The sequence below is a fragment of the Passer domesticus genome, chromosome 5 (genome assembly GCF_036417665.1).
Source record: "Passer domesticus isolate bPasDom1 chromosome 5, bPasDom1.hap1, whole genome shotgun sequence".
Classification (NCBI taxonomy): Eukaryota; Metazoa; Chordata; class Aves; order Passeriformes; family Passeridae; genus Passer; species Passer domesticus.
Window position 1 is genome coordinate 42,579,578 of NC_087478.1, and position 14,922 is coordinate 42,594,499.

The 14,922-nt window shown below is 38.4% G+C and overlaps 1 protein-coding gene across 4 annotated transcripts in view; it reads right to left on the minus strand.

Moving 5' to 3' along the window:
* Window positions 1-14,922, minus strand: part of UBE2N (ubiquitin conjugating enzyme E2 N) — a 52,127-nt gene that overhangs the window by 35,050 nt on the left and 2,155 nt on the right. For 3 of the 4 annotated variants that reach the window (XM_064419713.1, XM_064419715.1, XM_064419711.1), the window contains exons 2-3: window positions 12,238-12,353; window positions 7,969-8,061 (exon numbers count right to left, since the gene is read on the minus strand). In XM_064419713.1, coding sequence (XP_064275783.1) covers window positions 7,969-8,061; window positions 12,238-12,353 — 209 coding nt within the window. Of the gene's footprint in view, window positions 1-7,968; window positions 8,062-12,237; window positions 12,354-14,768; window positions 14,886-14,922 lie in introns of those variants that run through there. The other variant, XM_064419714.1, reaches the window with a different exon arrangement.

The following is a 14,922-nucleotide window of genomic DNA, read 5'->3' on the forward strand; positions in this document are numbered from 1 at the left end:
TTTGTGAAAACAAATAGTTTTTCTTCTTCTGTTACACTTGTCAGACACCTGGTTCCATGTTTAATTCTACATCAGCCAAGTGATTGTGTTTAAGCCTGTTGTTGTGGCCACCTTGGTTAATTTTTAGCATCCAAGACACAGTAACTTGCTCTTCTAAATCATCCCCCATTCTCAGATATCTGATAACTTCTGTGTGCAATCATGGTTCTTGGGGGTCTTTTTGCTTGTTTAATCAGTCCCCAACTACCACTCAGTGAGGAGACTGTGTTCATACATAAGTTGGAATAGCTGTATCACAGTAGAAGTTTGGTCTGATTCTACTTCATTGCTTTAGCATTTTGTAGTGCTTAAATGTTCTTCCTCTTGTAGTATTCTATGTTATGTAGCACTTTTTTCCTTCAGGAAAAGGGAAAAAAACCTTTGTTCCAGTCTACAGTTTTAGGCATCAGCCCTCTAATAGAAAGGGCTAGCTTGGAACATTAGCTGCTGCAGAGATGCCAGTGACTTCATAAAGCCTTCTTAGTAGATCCTTCTAAATAATCAGAAAATAATTATCTCATGTACATCATATATTTTTTATTGCATTTCTCTTCCAAAGCAATTTGGATAACCAAGGAAGGGGTTTGTTTCTTCTGTTAGTCTAGTGTCATTTTGCCAGCGTGCATTTTCTACAGATGTTGGTAGACAGCGAGTACCACTCATCGTCTCAGTTGATGTGTTGAGAAACTGTTAGTTTCTAAAGATACTTCTGAATAACCATTTTTCCCTTGAACTTCCTTTATGTGTGAGAAAAGCAATGTTGGATGTGTGTAAAAAGGCTGCTTTTAATACTTGTGGAAATTTATACAGAAAACTAGTGCCAGTGCATTTTTAATTCCAAATGCTGGGTAGCTGATAATGGTTTATCATGGCAGAACATGAAATCGTTTTGCTCCTTTGCTCTGTGGTGCTTAAAAGATATCAGAGTCTGTGCTCAAGCCAACATGAGCCAAGTGATTTTGCCTCTTTATTAATGGTGTGTTGCTCACTTAAGTCTGCTGTTGTGGAGTAATGTCTGTGGGGTCTCTGTGAAGGATGGCTGCTTAACTCTGTAAGTACAATTGCATTGACATAGTAGTGGCTTTTTCTGCCTGGAATATAAGTTTTTAAATATATTGTAGCAATTTGTAATACAACAGATTTCGGTATTTTCATCAATTTGTGGTGCCTGGTATATATATTCACCAGAGGACTCTGGTGTATAAGTGAGCTTACATCTCATACAGTGTTTTATGTTCCAGTGCAGAAAAATGAGTCACTTTTATTTTTGGAGAGCTGAGACCTAATTTGTCACCGTTTGACTTCAGTGTAAGAAGATATATCCTTGTTCTAATTTAAACTTAAAATTATTTTCCCCCATTCTTTTTTCCATATTTTTGCTTATTGCTTCCTAAGGCTGCTAAGAAATTTTGCTTTACAGAGCAAGCTTTACAGTCATAACCTTCTGTTATGACATTTGTTTGTTCTTGCCTGTCAAACCCTGTTTGTGACCAAACATCCACAATCACTGTAGAAATACTGGCTTTCACAATGTTTCCCAAACACTTTTGGATGCTTTTCAGGCATTTTGGGAGCTAAAAATCTATTATGTGCTTGGCTGCTATCTTTAAAGTACTCCCTCTTCTGACCAGTGGCTGGAAACTGTCTAAAACATATGTACCCTGTGCCCTTTTGTTACTAATTCATAATGTTGATGTTTTAAAATCTTTCCCTGTATTGTGATGCTGCTTTCAATCTTACTGTTTTTCTTTTACTAAATCTTTTTCCTGGGTTACCCGAGGCGTGACACAATTAAAATACTACTCTCACAGTTATCTGAAGCTCTCTTCTTTGATGTGTAGGTCCCAAGCACCTGCCTTTGTTTCTCTTCACTTGAAAACTTGGAATTCAGACTTCATCCACTTGATTATTTTTCCACTTCTATGCAAAAAAAAAAATTTTTTTGAAAGTTAGTTTGGGATTTCTGTTTTCTGCTGCCCTTGTTCTTTGTAATTGAAAACTTAATAAGTCTGTTCTGGCACTTTGTATCCCAGTTTGGGCACTTAGCCATTTGTTTTGTATCTAGTAGCTATTGAGTTGCAGAGCATCTTTGGCTCCTTGCTGAGGATAATAGACAGTTGGGTACATCTTCCTGTGGGATTTTTGGTTTTCAGATGTCTCACTAAAAGTCTCCTCAGGCCTTGCTTGGCCTGCACGCCATTAGAAAACTGTTTCAGTCACGTATCAAAAATTTTGCCCTTAACTCGCAGAATCACAGAATTGTTAGGTTTGGAAGGCACCTCTGGAGATCATATCGTCCAACATTTCTGCTAAGGCAAGGTCACCTGCAGCAGGTGACAGGAACACAGCCAGGTGCATTTGGAATGTCTACAGAGAAAACTCCACCATCTCCTTGGGCAGCTTGTTCCAGCGCTCCCGCACAGGAATTCGGAGCATTTAAATCGCAGTTCAATTAATCTTGGTGCCTAGTGAAAAGAATTATTTCCTCTCCTCTAATTATCCCCAGATTAAACCAAAACGATGCTGGTGAGCCGGTGCTTTTCCTTCGGTGAGCGCGGCAGAGCTGCTGTGCGGGCGGTGCGCGGGGCTGAAGGGCTGCTCCCTTAGGGACACTGCGGCACAGGCAGCGCCCTAGCGCCTCCCAAAGGCAAAGGGTTTTTTGCCTCTTTGCTTTAACTTTTGTAGGGTGACTCAGAGACAAAAAAAAGCTCCACCATCCCAGTATGAGGAAAAAATGAGTCGACAGTGGGGCAGTAATGTGATCCATGTGACAAGTGTCATGACTTTGTTTCACTTCCCCGTGATTGCAGTGAAGGCAGCAGTTACCCACCTGCCCCTCCACCCACCCATCCTGCCCTCCCTCCCCACCCCTCCAGATATTAAGTTCCATAGGAAACTTCTCTCTTGCTGCTGTTATAGTAGGTCTAAACTTCATCTGTCATGTCCAAATTTTGCTGTACCACAATAAATCTTTGTGGCAGGTCATTATAAGTCATAGCACCGACTGCTTGTCAAAGCCTGCGATGCATTTCTCAGTTTCTCCAGTCTATGAATTTTAGCAGCTTCTCTGCTGTAATTTCTCACATGCTCATTCCATTCTCAAAGCCAATATAAAGTTATAAAATGGAGAGATAAAATAGATGTAGGCTGCATTCCTCATCCATAATAGAGGATGTATATTTTATTTTAATGCTACAATATAATAAAATTGACCTAGAGCAAACCCACTAGTCATCAGTATAAAGGAAAAAGTTGTTTACCTATGATACATAAAATTTGGGATTATCTCTAAGATTGAGACAGATACTAATTAGGCATTTAAACCTGAGTTAATCTTCACAGGCTCCTCTTACGGTCAGTCAGCACAGAAAAAGTACATGCACAGGGCAGTTGATCTTATTTTAACATTTTATTATCTAGAATATGTCACATAATTGTCCTCTGAAGATGCATTTTTTTCTCTTCTGTGAAGGGAAGATGAAGATGAGGTTTTTTTATCAATATTGGGGCCTTTCTCTTTTTTATTATTTTTTTTTAATTTAGGAGCACAACTATGCAAAATACTCTTAAAATTCACATAAAGCCATTCTTAGTGTTTCTGCTAGCCTTCAATAGTACATAGTCTGTATATAGGAGCTCTTAGTTTTCTACATAGAGTAATTCACACACATTTAATTTGTAAATGTACACTTTGTAGGGGATTTTAAATCTCACCTTGTATTTAATCAACCCTGTAATGCTAAAAATAATCAGCTGTTTGGAGAAATAAGATATTTATTTATATCTCTTTCTAATACCTCTTATGAAATGAGTCTATTATTTCAACTGTTATCTTTAGGTAGTTCTACAAACACAAACATGGTAAATTATGACTTACTGGGCAATTTGCGTGGAATTATCTGAAACTGTAAATACAGTTGATACAGAATTTTAGTTCCACTGTGCATAACTACAGCTGTTGGAACACTGCGGATCAGACAGTGGGAGGTATGTGGAAGCTGCATGAGGTATGTGGAAGCAGCATGTTTGGTCAGCAATTTTGCATCTCCTGGCTTCTGGAGGAGTAGAAGTTTATGGCCTGGCATGCCACTTTATTAAAGGTCATGATGTAGGTGTATGTATCACAAAGTTTTTTGTTGTGTAGAGACAACACGAGATGTTGGCACAGCCACTAGAACTAAGAAGGTTTGCCAACTGGTCTTTATGAAACATAAATACAGGAAAAAGTTGTGCTTATATTCAGCTTTACTGCTTGTCAAGATGAAAAACAGTGTCAGGTCAGAGGCAGTTTACCTTTTAAATAAGACCAGTTTTTGGTATGGTTCATTTAGTCCAACTACCATCATTTATCCCCCTACCAGCAAAATATGAGATTATTAAAAAAATTCTGCAATAACTGGTTTTTAGCATCTCTTCTGGTAAAACCAATAAAATGTTGACCATGAAAGTTACAGAGAAAAATTAAAAGAACAGTGAAAAGTTAGTGCACTAAGCCATTACCATGTTGAATAAAAATTAACCTAAGTAAAAGATTAAACTATTGAAGCATGACCCTCCTGTACAAACATGTATTTCCTACTCACTAATGGTAACAAAACAGAGCTTAATAGTTTCATGCAAAGATTAGTGTTTCTTAAACAATCCTAGTCATTAGCACCAAGTTTTTTAAACACTGCTGAGATTTCTTGTCTTAAACACTGCTAGTTGCTCATTCAAATGGGTTTGATTTGTTTAAACAAATAATATGCTAAGTACTGTTTTTCTGAAGCCAACTTCTGTAGGAGTTACACTGCATTAGAGCTGTGCTGCAGGAGCATTCTTTACCTTTGCTTTAGTTAAGACAAACTGATGATTTTTATTGAATAATAAACAAATGCTAGGAAAAATATTTCCTTGACCCTTAATTAGTTAGCATTTGTTTGGTTGGTATAAGTAGCATAAGGCTTCATATCCTTTTTAAATTTTATTTTGTAATTTTTAATACTGACTGGCTTCAGTACAGGTTCATTTGTTATTTTCCAAGAATAGGTGTTTATAGAATTCCCTTTCCCCCATGCCATTTTTCCTACAGTTAAAAACCTGGCATTAGTGATAGAGTAATAGAGTAGTGGCGAGTTCCACAAAATTTAGAACTAGATTAAGAAAAAAGGATTTCCTATCCAGAGTAGAAGCACAGAGCAAATAAAATTCATGGAAAATTCCTCATAAGCACAGAAAAGTTACAGAGAAATTGCCTTTCTAGAACATATATTTGTATTAAAATACTGAAAGAAACACGCTCTAGTTTTGGGTGCATGGGGTTACAATTCACTGGCTTTTTATGGCCATATCTGTTTGAGAAAGATTTGAAGTGAACCCAGAGAGGCTGCAAGGTGACACCATGGGCTGTGAAGAGAAGAGCAGCAGTGGTTAGTACTTTCACAGTGCCTAGCCAGGCCTTGTTCAGTCCAGGGACAAAAGCTTGAATTGTTAGAACTGGGTCAGTGTTTTGTTTCAAAACGACCAAGATTTTAACTCATGACTTTGTGGAAATGATGCAGGAAAAGCCTTGTGTTTCTTTACCAGTGCTGCATTTATTCTGCAGTGAAAATACCTGTGTAACTCTGGCAGGTGAAGCCAGGACCCTGGGCGTTACCACACCGGGGTGGCGCCGGCAGCAGAGACATTCAGAGACATTCAGGATCCCTCTGGGCACATTGTCACTGTGGCAGTCCAGGAGCAAAGCTCAGGCCCCTGCTGCTGCTCCCACACCTCCAGAAGCTCTCCTGAAAGCAATGGCTTCCCACTGCTGCAGGGACAGCACCAAGCACCTCTCCCAAGGTCACATCTTGCTTGACTTCACAAGATGTGCTCTTCTAAACCACTCAAGCTGGCTGTGCCCTCAAAGCTACTGCATCCCAGAACGTGCAGCACGTACCCTCCCTCTGCTGCTAGGAAAGCACTCTTCTCACAGCCTGCAGGGCAGTTTCACACCATTTCACAAACTTCAAACTGGAAGATAACACAGAAAAATCAGAATTGCATGTTGGCTCTAGAGGGGCACCAGAAGGAGTCCAAGGAGCTCTGTGGTATGTGAATACAGGAGTCTGCTCTAGAGGGAACTAGCCCAGCTAGTGTGAATATAAACCAGCTACATTCCTCTTATGTTCCCAGTATAAGTCCTTCTTGACATCAGGGACATTTTTTTTAAATTTAGAAAGATGAGCTTGCTCTCTGAAATGAGGTAGTGTGAACCCACAGCATTTTTAGAGATTACCTGATCTTAGATTACCTTTGTCTGTTCAGAGTACCAAGTCTGAATGAGTCTGGCACAGGCTTATACATACAGCAACTCACACATATAATTAGTATTTTCTAAACAATTTCAGTCACCAGTCTAGAATTTCCCATTCAGAGATGCCCCAGTTGAGACTCCTGTAAAAATAAAAGGATTTTTCTTCTGAATAAATTATGCGGAGAAGAAAGTGCATTTCTGTAACACCAAACAAAATCTGCACTTAGGAGTACGCATCTTCTTACACATTCAATTTTGGACTAAATTAACCATACCAAAGGTCACTAAATGTCATTGTTCTGTAATTATCAGTCTTCAGAGGAGCAAAGAAATCTGAATAAATGGTTCAAGTTGAGACACTTGGCAAAATAATGAGGTGAAAGGCTTCCAAAGTTTTCTGAAGGAAAAAACTCCACAGTAATTGGGCATAATTCTTAAAATCTTCATTTAGGCATTAAAAAATACAAATGTGTATCCTCTTCAGGGTTCATGAAATGTCAACAAAAGAAAATAGTAGTATAAAAACCAAAGAGCTGTTTTTCAGTTACTCTCAGGGCATAAGGAGTTTGTTTATTCAAAGATCTGTGACACTGGCAAATGAGCTGTTCCCTTTAAATACCTTGCCAGGTGTTGTTTTTGTTTGTTTTTTTTCCCTGTTCAGCTGTACTTGTATGATAAATTAATTTTTCTAGAAATACACTACCAGTTCAGCACAGATTTTTTTAACCATTAATCTCCTTACCTGGCATATTTTGCCCCCTTAGAGCAGTCAGAGCAGCCCAAGGAACATTTTAACCAATCTTAAAATGCCCAGGGAGATTAAAAGATAAACTTCAGTCGATTGCTCTGAAGTGTAACTCAGAAGCATAACTGATCAGTCATCCAAAGAATTTCATTGTTGTTGCTGTGCCTTTTTGATCAGCCAGTCCAAAGGGATTTCATTAACATCTCGCTAGTACCTCTGACTAGGAAGAAATTTTGAATAGATTATGGAAGTCTCTAGAAACAAGCTATTTTTAAGTGCTAAGCATATAAATGCAAATTGAGTAGAAACAGCTGTTATTTACATTCTGTGGACACATGATTTCACTCCCTGATGGATAGGGGAAGAAAAAAAGCCACTGAAAGACTGAAATGCCATTAGAGAAAATGGAGAAATGGGGATCTAATAAAGATACATGCAATGAACCACATTGTTGGGTGGTATGAATTGGTAAAGCTTTCCAGGTTTGCCACCATAACATTATATAGCCCACCTGCCAGGAGGACTTGAGGAGCTCCATGTATTTCGTGGAGAAAGTTGGGGGAGGGGTTGAAGGAATGAAGATGCTGAAACAAAGGCAAATGAACAAATTCCTGTTTCAGCCTTTCATGCAATGGCTAGCTGATAACCTGGCATTTTCAAAAACAGCCTCCCAGAACAAAGCCTGCATTCATAATAAGATTTTGCTATGGACTTATGCTAGTTTGAGATTACGTTCTGAAAAAATTATAAAAGCTCCTGAAAAATGTAAGCAGCATATTCTAGATGAGTGTCCCTGAAAGTAGAAGACTTTGCTGGAGGGAAAAGAAAGCACAGTGTGAAATTTGCACCCTTCATGAACATAGGCTTTTTACTGGCCTGGCAGAGGCTCTCCTGTGTGTCCTCCATTTACCTTGAGCAGGTCCCTGCTGTCACATGTTCCACTGGAAAGCTCATGCTCCCTCTTGCCAGGCCTGCTTCTCTTTGTAACATCACCAGCAAACACCTAGAGTAGAAAGAAATAATAGTCTCCTCAGGAAAGGTAAGGCATGTTTAAAAATGTTCACAAAATATGGCTGCTAATTTGGCCCAAACCCACTCATTCAAATCAGCAACACGAACCTGGGACAGGGAATTAAAGGTGGGATTGTTTGCTGGCTTTTCCTATAGAAGGAAAAGGAGTGGACATAGCCAACACAGCCAAAGCTCAAGCACCACAGAACCACTTGATTCTTAAGAGCCTGGGGAGTGATCTCCAAGATTAGTTCTGTTTGCCTTAGGATTGCTTTGTGCCTGCCAGCACACAAAACCTGTCATAACTCAGGCACAGGTAGGACAGAAATTTCATTCTTGTTCCATTTTATGTACACTCTTACCTGCTGTTCTGTGTTACGCAAAAGATACGTCCGATGGCTAAATGCATTCTTTCCTTCCTCACCAGAACAAAGGCTCATCTACAGCAGCAGGTTTTGCAGCTCCTTCTGTCTAGCATCATGTGGCATGAAATGCTGGGGAAAAATTCTGCTGTGCCTCAGGCATCTTTCCAGATCACATTTATTCACAGAGGGATAATTTATCAGAGAAATGAGCTCTGAAGAGACTACTAAAATTAGTGTTAAATTTTGAAATGTAGGGCAATGGCACTGAAAGTCAGAAAATATGTCTAGCCCAAACTCACACTTTATAAAATGCTTTGCATATTTTGTAATAATTATGGATATTATTTCCCCTTCTCCGTTCATTTATAAGGACAGAGAGAATAACAAACTTAAGCAAATCTGAATTTGGTTACACAGAGCCATCTGTTAATTCTGGTATATGGCAGTAGAGGGCATCTAAGGACTTCAAGTCACATATGGTAAGGGATTAAAATCAGATGGCTGAAGGAGTTATTACTCTCCCCCCAAGCCGTTCACCCCACCTCAGGACAGAATTGCCACCTCATGACCAAACAGCTCACAAGGCTGCTCCTGGTCGATGGCAGTTTTGAAGCCACACTGAAACTCGGGTTGTTCTTAAAATACCAGTCTCAAAGCTGAAGTTGTTAAGGAGGAGATGCATGAGTTAATTTCTCTTCCCTGCTGCAGGCAGAGCTCTATCAGAGCCACAGGATGGTTTTGGGTACAGTACAGGGGGAGATACTCCTTCAAGCAGCCTGTCCAATTTTATCTACTACTGTTTGAGCTTTAATTTCCACATACCTGGAAAAACTGCTTACAGGAGGAGCAAGTGATTCTGGGAATGGACAGGCTGTGCCAAGAAAAGGCAAGCTGTGGACCAATGCTCTTTCCTTAACCAGAAAGAGTAGCCCTATGTCTGTTTCCTCTCCTGAGCCTTAAAACTGACAGCCTGTCTGGCCAGTATTTCATCAGGTTACGTCCTCCCAGTAAGCCAGTCCGACAGAGGACGAGGCGTTGAGCCATCCTGACAAAAAGCAAGCACTAATCCTGACAAACAGAGAGAAGGTGGTTGGCAGCTAGCGCTGTTTTCTTGTCATCTGTCCAGGTTTGTATGACATTCCACATCCAGCCTCTATACTGAAGCAGGGAAAGCAGCCATGCCTATCTTGAGCCAAAAGAAGCCAACACGTCAGAGGCAGGTTAAGGTCATTACCTGACACTAACACTTAATGCACTAATCTGAAAAATGTATTTGAACCCAGCAGCATATTCACATACAAGAGGCAACGTATTTTCAATTAACTGTGAGAAGTTTAAGGTTATATAAATACATTAGTAAACGTTGATTATCCTGTTATTCAAACTCCTAAGTACAGCAACACGTCAGGCCTTCTCCTGAAGTCTATTATAGCCTTAGCCTGAAATTTAAAAGTGGCTCATGCCCAAAAAAAGGTTCTACAACTCATTTAATGATTCACAGTACTCCTAAAATGATATTCATCTGTCTGCTCTCCATGGCAGAACTTTCAATCATAAACACTTAATTGTAGGAATTCATCCTCAAGGCCAAATAGCTCCGGGTGAATTAAACTATCCTTAATGTAAGAACTAGAACAGTGGTTTAAAATTAATCTTTTTCTGATGGGAGGCCATTTATTCAGAGACACATAACCCAGTTTCTACTTCACTTTACTTTTCACTCAAAAATCTCCCTTTTAGAGATAGGCACTGCATCACCTGCTTTAGTTTTCCTTATTAGTTTCAAAATTGACTCTCTGCCAACAAAGGAATTTTATTACTTATGGATTGGCAAAGCATAGGAGAGCTGCCTTCATGCTGTCTGTCAGGAAAACTTTTTTCACAGACATTACTTGCTCTCTTTTACTTTGAGGCGTAGGACTCGCAACTGGCAGAAAAACATCTCAAGCCTCCTCAAGCATAAAAGGCTTGTTTTTTCTGGCAGCATCTAGGACAAGAATGCAAGATTTCACAGTGCTTTCAGCTGTGCTATCTCTAGGATTTTTCCAAAAAAAAAAAAAAAAAAAAACCAACAAACCAAGAGTATATGTTTCTCTAAAAATCGAAAACTTCAAGGACCATGGTTCTGAACATGTGTGTGTATAGGTGTAGTGCATATATATACCTAGATGTTCTTTCTCAGCCAAAAAACCAAGGTAAATAAATATTACAGTCACAGCATTTTATGCTATAATCTGAATATTAAAATCCACATCAAATATTCTCCTAGTAGTTCTTTGAAGACTGTACCAAAACTGGACCTTTCCAGAAGGAAAAGCACCTTGTTTTCTACCTTGTTCATGAGAAAGAAGCATGAATGGGAAGAAAATGCTATCAAATCATGTATATTTACAACTTATTCTCCAGTAACTTTCAGAAATATTTGGCTAGTTTTAGTCAGAGTGAAACTCGATAATTCACAAAATAACACAGAATAACAGAATTCTGCTGTTTATAAAAAAGCCTAACATAGCATAAAGTAAAATCTGCTGTGTAAATTATCCTTGGGCTTTTTTTTATACTTCATACCCTGTGTCACCACGTTCTACTTTTCCTTTACATGCGAATCCAAATTATTTTTATATTATTTTGGTTTTACCTTAAATTGTAAATAGTAAATTGGTGAAACCAAGCAAGCATTACATTTAATTATTTCCATTGAAGATTCCAAGTGGCTAGGTAACCTCTTACTCAATGCAGGTTAGGCCTTTACTTTTAAATAGTAGATAGCACAGGATGAGATGAGAGATGAACTTAAATGCCACCTTTTATGGTCAGTTTCGTGCCTGACAGTGATTATCTGTCTAGCTATCCACTGAACCAAAGGGAATGATCCTTCTTTTTATCAACTGTCTCTGAAAGAAAAGAATCTGGATGTTATTTCAAAGTATTACTCTCTTGGTGCCATCTTTTGATGTTTGCTTTTAAATCACAAGTGCTGCTTTCCTTTGAGAGGACCCCTGATTTATAGAAATTATTCACTGAATTATTTTGTTATTCTCCTTTACCAAATGTATATTATCAAGAAAAGCAAAGCATCCACATATGAATAGATAAAAATGGCAGAAAATAAGGTGGCAGCTGCTAAAGAGTAAAACTGTTTGGTATAAATCTTAATCTATTTCATCAAAACATTCTGTTCCTCAGGCAGCTGGAAAGAGCAGGGTGATCCCATACACTGAAATATTTGTTTTCTCTATGTTTTATTTATTATGTTTTAGGAACTCTTTGTGAAATAAGCAAACCTTTCTCCTGACTGCTAAGTGAGAAATCCTCAAAGAGTTCACTTTGCAGACCTTTCTCGTGCTATGGAGTTACAATTAACTCATTCCAATTTGCTGGAGCTAAAGGCTCAATATTCCTATTTCTCTGCTCAAGAACCCGACTGCAATCCCAGGACAGGGAAACCATGGCAGCTGTACACTGTTGTTTAGACTAGTTCAGGTAAACAGTTGCCAAAATCCGCTCAGTAAGTAGACCTATGTGATAAGCAATAGCTGTCCTTCTAACTGAAGGGGATTTTAACTGACCAAATGGTATGCCATGGATAATAGATATTCTGTGCTGCATCTTTGGGAAGTTAGGGATGAAGAGAGTAAGGAAAGGCCCTTTGTATTCTTCCAGGTAGCTAGGTAACTCTATCTTAATAAATCAGTAAATATTTTCAGTGAGTCAGAGCAAATTTAGCAAAATCAGCTGAGTCAAAAGCACATTACCCCCTCCTCTGCTCACATCATATTATATAAATCAGCATATGAACTCACCAGTAAACTTGGCATACTTTTCAGGAACAAAGTGAAAATCATTTCTAGTAACAGGCACTTCTCAGGACTGTAAAAATGTTGTTGTCTCCTTCCTTGGTCATGAAAGGGATTTTTGCCTAAAGGAAAAATAAAAAATAAATTCACTCATCCTTCCCTGTCTTGAGCATATGCATTTGAAAGAATCAGAAACAATGCATTCAGCTTGTGATTTTCAAGAACTCTTAATGTTCATATTTTCACTACTAATATAAAACTTGATTAAAAATATCTACTATATGGATAATATACAGTCAGAACCAACATTCATGAATAGTAGTATCAGAAAAAAAAAAGGGATTGCTTAAGTTGGTGCCTTTCGTCGCCAGTTGGATGATATGCCTCTAAAACTGGCTCAGAAGCATTCATATTTATATATGCACAGCAATATTTCTCCTAGAATTGCTACCCCAAAACAACAGATTAAAAATAAATAAAGCATTTGGTTTGAATTGTATATAAAATTTTTAAATCCTCACTTGTATATAGTTTTTGTATTAGTGACTGTTTAGAAGAATTACTGTTTGTTACTTGGGAAATTAAAAAAACCTATTTTGGAAAACTAAATTTTCTCAGTCTGGTCCTTCTTTTTTCCTTCTCCATTTCACATCTTTCTCCTACTCCATTCTGATTTTTATAAAGTAAAACTCTTCAGGCAGACGAAACCTGTATTAAATATCCCAGTGCCAAAAAACTAAAAAGTAGCTTAAAGTAGTTTCATGCACTACATATGGCCAATAGTCCCAAAAGTCATTTCATTTAGTCACCTTTTCTTACCCTTACAACTATTTCTTTTCTCTCCTGTGACTGGATAGAAGACTCACGCAGACAGAGGAGAAAAAGAGCAACTAACATTGTTGAAAGAACCAGTAAAATACAAACGTATTCCACCGAGCCTGTAGCACTTTCAGATGTCTCAAACCAGAGAATAAAGGTAACTGCACACAAGAGCACTCCTGTGAGGTACCAGGATTGTCATTTAAAGATAGATTTGCAGTTTTTAAGTTTGAATTTCATTACTCTTGTAAGTTTATCAGATATTTAGTGCTATTTTTAAGAAACATTAGGTTGTCATGAAAAAAAATTTAACAGAACTCTGTTTAGGAAAGATCCTGCTGATATACTGCCTATTTAATATTTATGCTTTTTCCTAACAATATCTGAAATTTTAAGTAACAAACATTTATTACATTCTTCTGTTCTTGTTTCTCATTCACCACATAAATCGTGGTCTTCCTCCCTCTGCCTTTATAGCAGCCAGCTGTGGTTTTAGAAACAAATTATTATGACTTCAAGTGACGAATAAACAGCAGAAGCAAAGGAAGTCTAGAGATACCATCCACATAAAAATCCCATTAATAAAATGACATAGGAAAAGATAACTATAGCAAAGTTGTAAAAAAGCAGCTTTGCATCTAGACAAGACATATTCCTTTTCTCCAAGATGCAAGAGTGAACTTCAAAGAAATAGCCTTAACTTGAACACTGTGATATCAGAAGAATATACTTTCTGAGCAAAAGCTGTGTGCCTACATATACAGAATTATTTTAGTAATAAAAATAGGTCGGTATTAATTTTTTATTGTTCCCCTGAACATAGTGACGTCAGGGCCATTCTGAAAAAGTAATGGAGGTTTTCTGCAAGATCTCATGTCATAGGTTGCTGAACTGTCAACTAAATTTCTAGGGGCACATTATCTCCCCTCTTCACACCAACCCAACGAAAAATCTTAGTGGGGATTCCACAACTGTCACAGGAAGCTGCATCTGAGGCTATCTGAATTTCACAGACAAAAACAGGAACAAGAATGACCTTCAAGACCTAAATTGTTTTAAACCATTTCTGAGAATGCTTAAGAAAGCCCGTGTTTGTTCCTCAGACCTCATTTTAAATCTGTGCTGCTGCCAATGATTAAAACCACCTTTTTTCATAAACTGAATAAATTAAATTCAAAAGCACCCAGGCATTACAAACAGATGAAATCATACTGGCCAATATTTCACTTAACAAAGTAGATTTTTTTTTTCTCTCAGATGAATTTACTTAATCACTAAATACAGAACTTAATTTTTAAGATAACTATTAATGCTCTTATCCTCTGATGCTTAAGAATTATAAGCAATAACTGTTACAAAACCCTTCAGGATTTGTAATCCTTCCTCAGTCATTATTTATTTATTTTTTTAAGAAACGTTGCATTTCAGACGTTACTGGGGAGTGCGACCCAAGGCAGCGTCTCGGTCTGGGAGCTTTCTCTGTGCAGGGAAGCTGCTCCGCTCCCTCAGCCAGACAGTCCAGCCTAATGCATATTCATGTGCCCCTCTGATAACAAAGGCTCCTTCCCCCCTCCCGCCCCGATTTTTAAAGATATTATCTTTTATTATGTTATAGGTTTGGGCTTCTTTCCTGAAATCTTTAAAAAAACACCCCTTAATCCTTCTGCCGTCAATTCTCCCTCCCAGATACCCCCGTGCAATTTGCAGGGAGCCCTGACCTGCAGCCAAGGGCTGGGGTGAGACTACTACGGCTACTTTTGCTTTGTTTTCCCTCTTTTCTTTTCTTTCCTTTTTTTTTTTCTCCCCTCTTTTTATGTCTCTTTCTAAAGTCGGCTCGGGGCCGCCGGGGCAGCGGCGAAAGGTGGCTGGTTA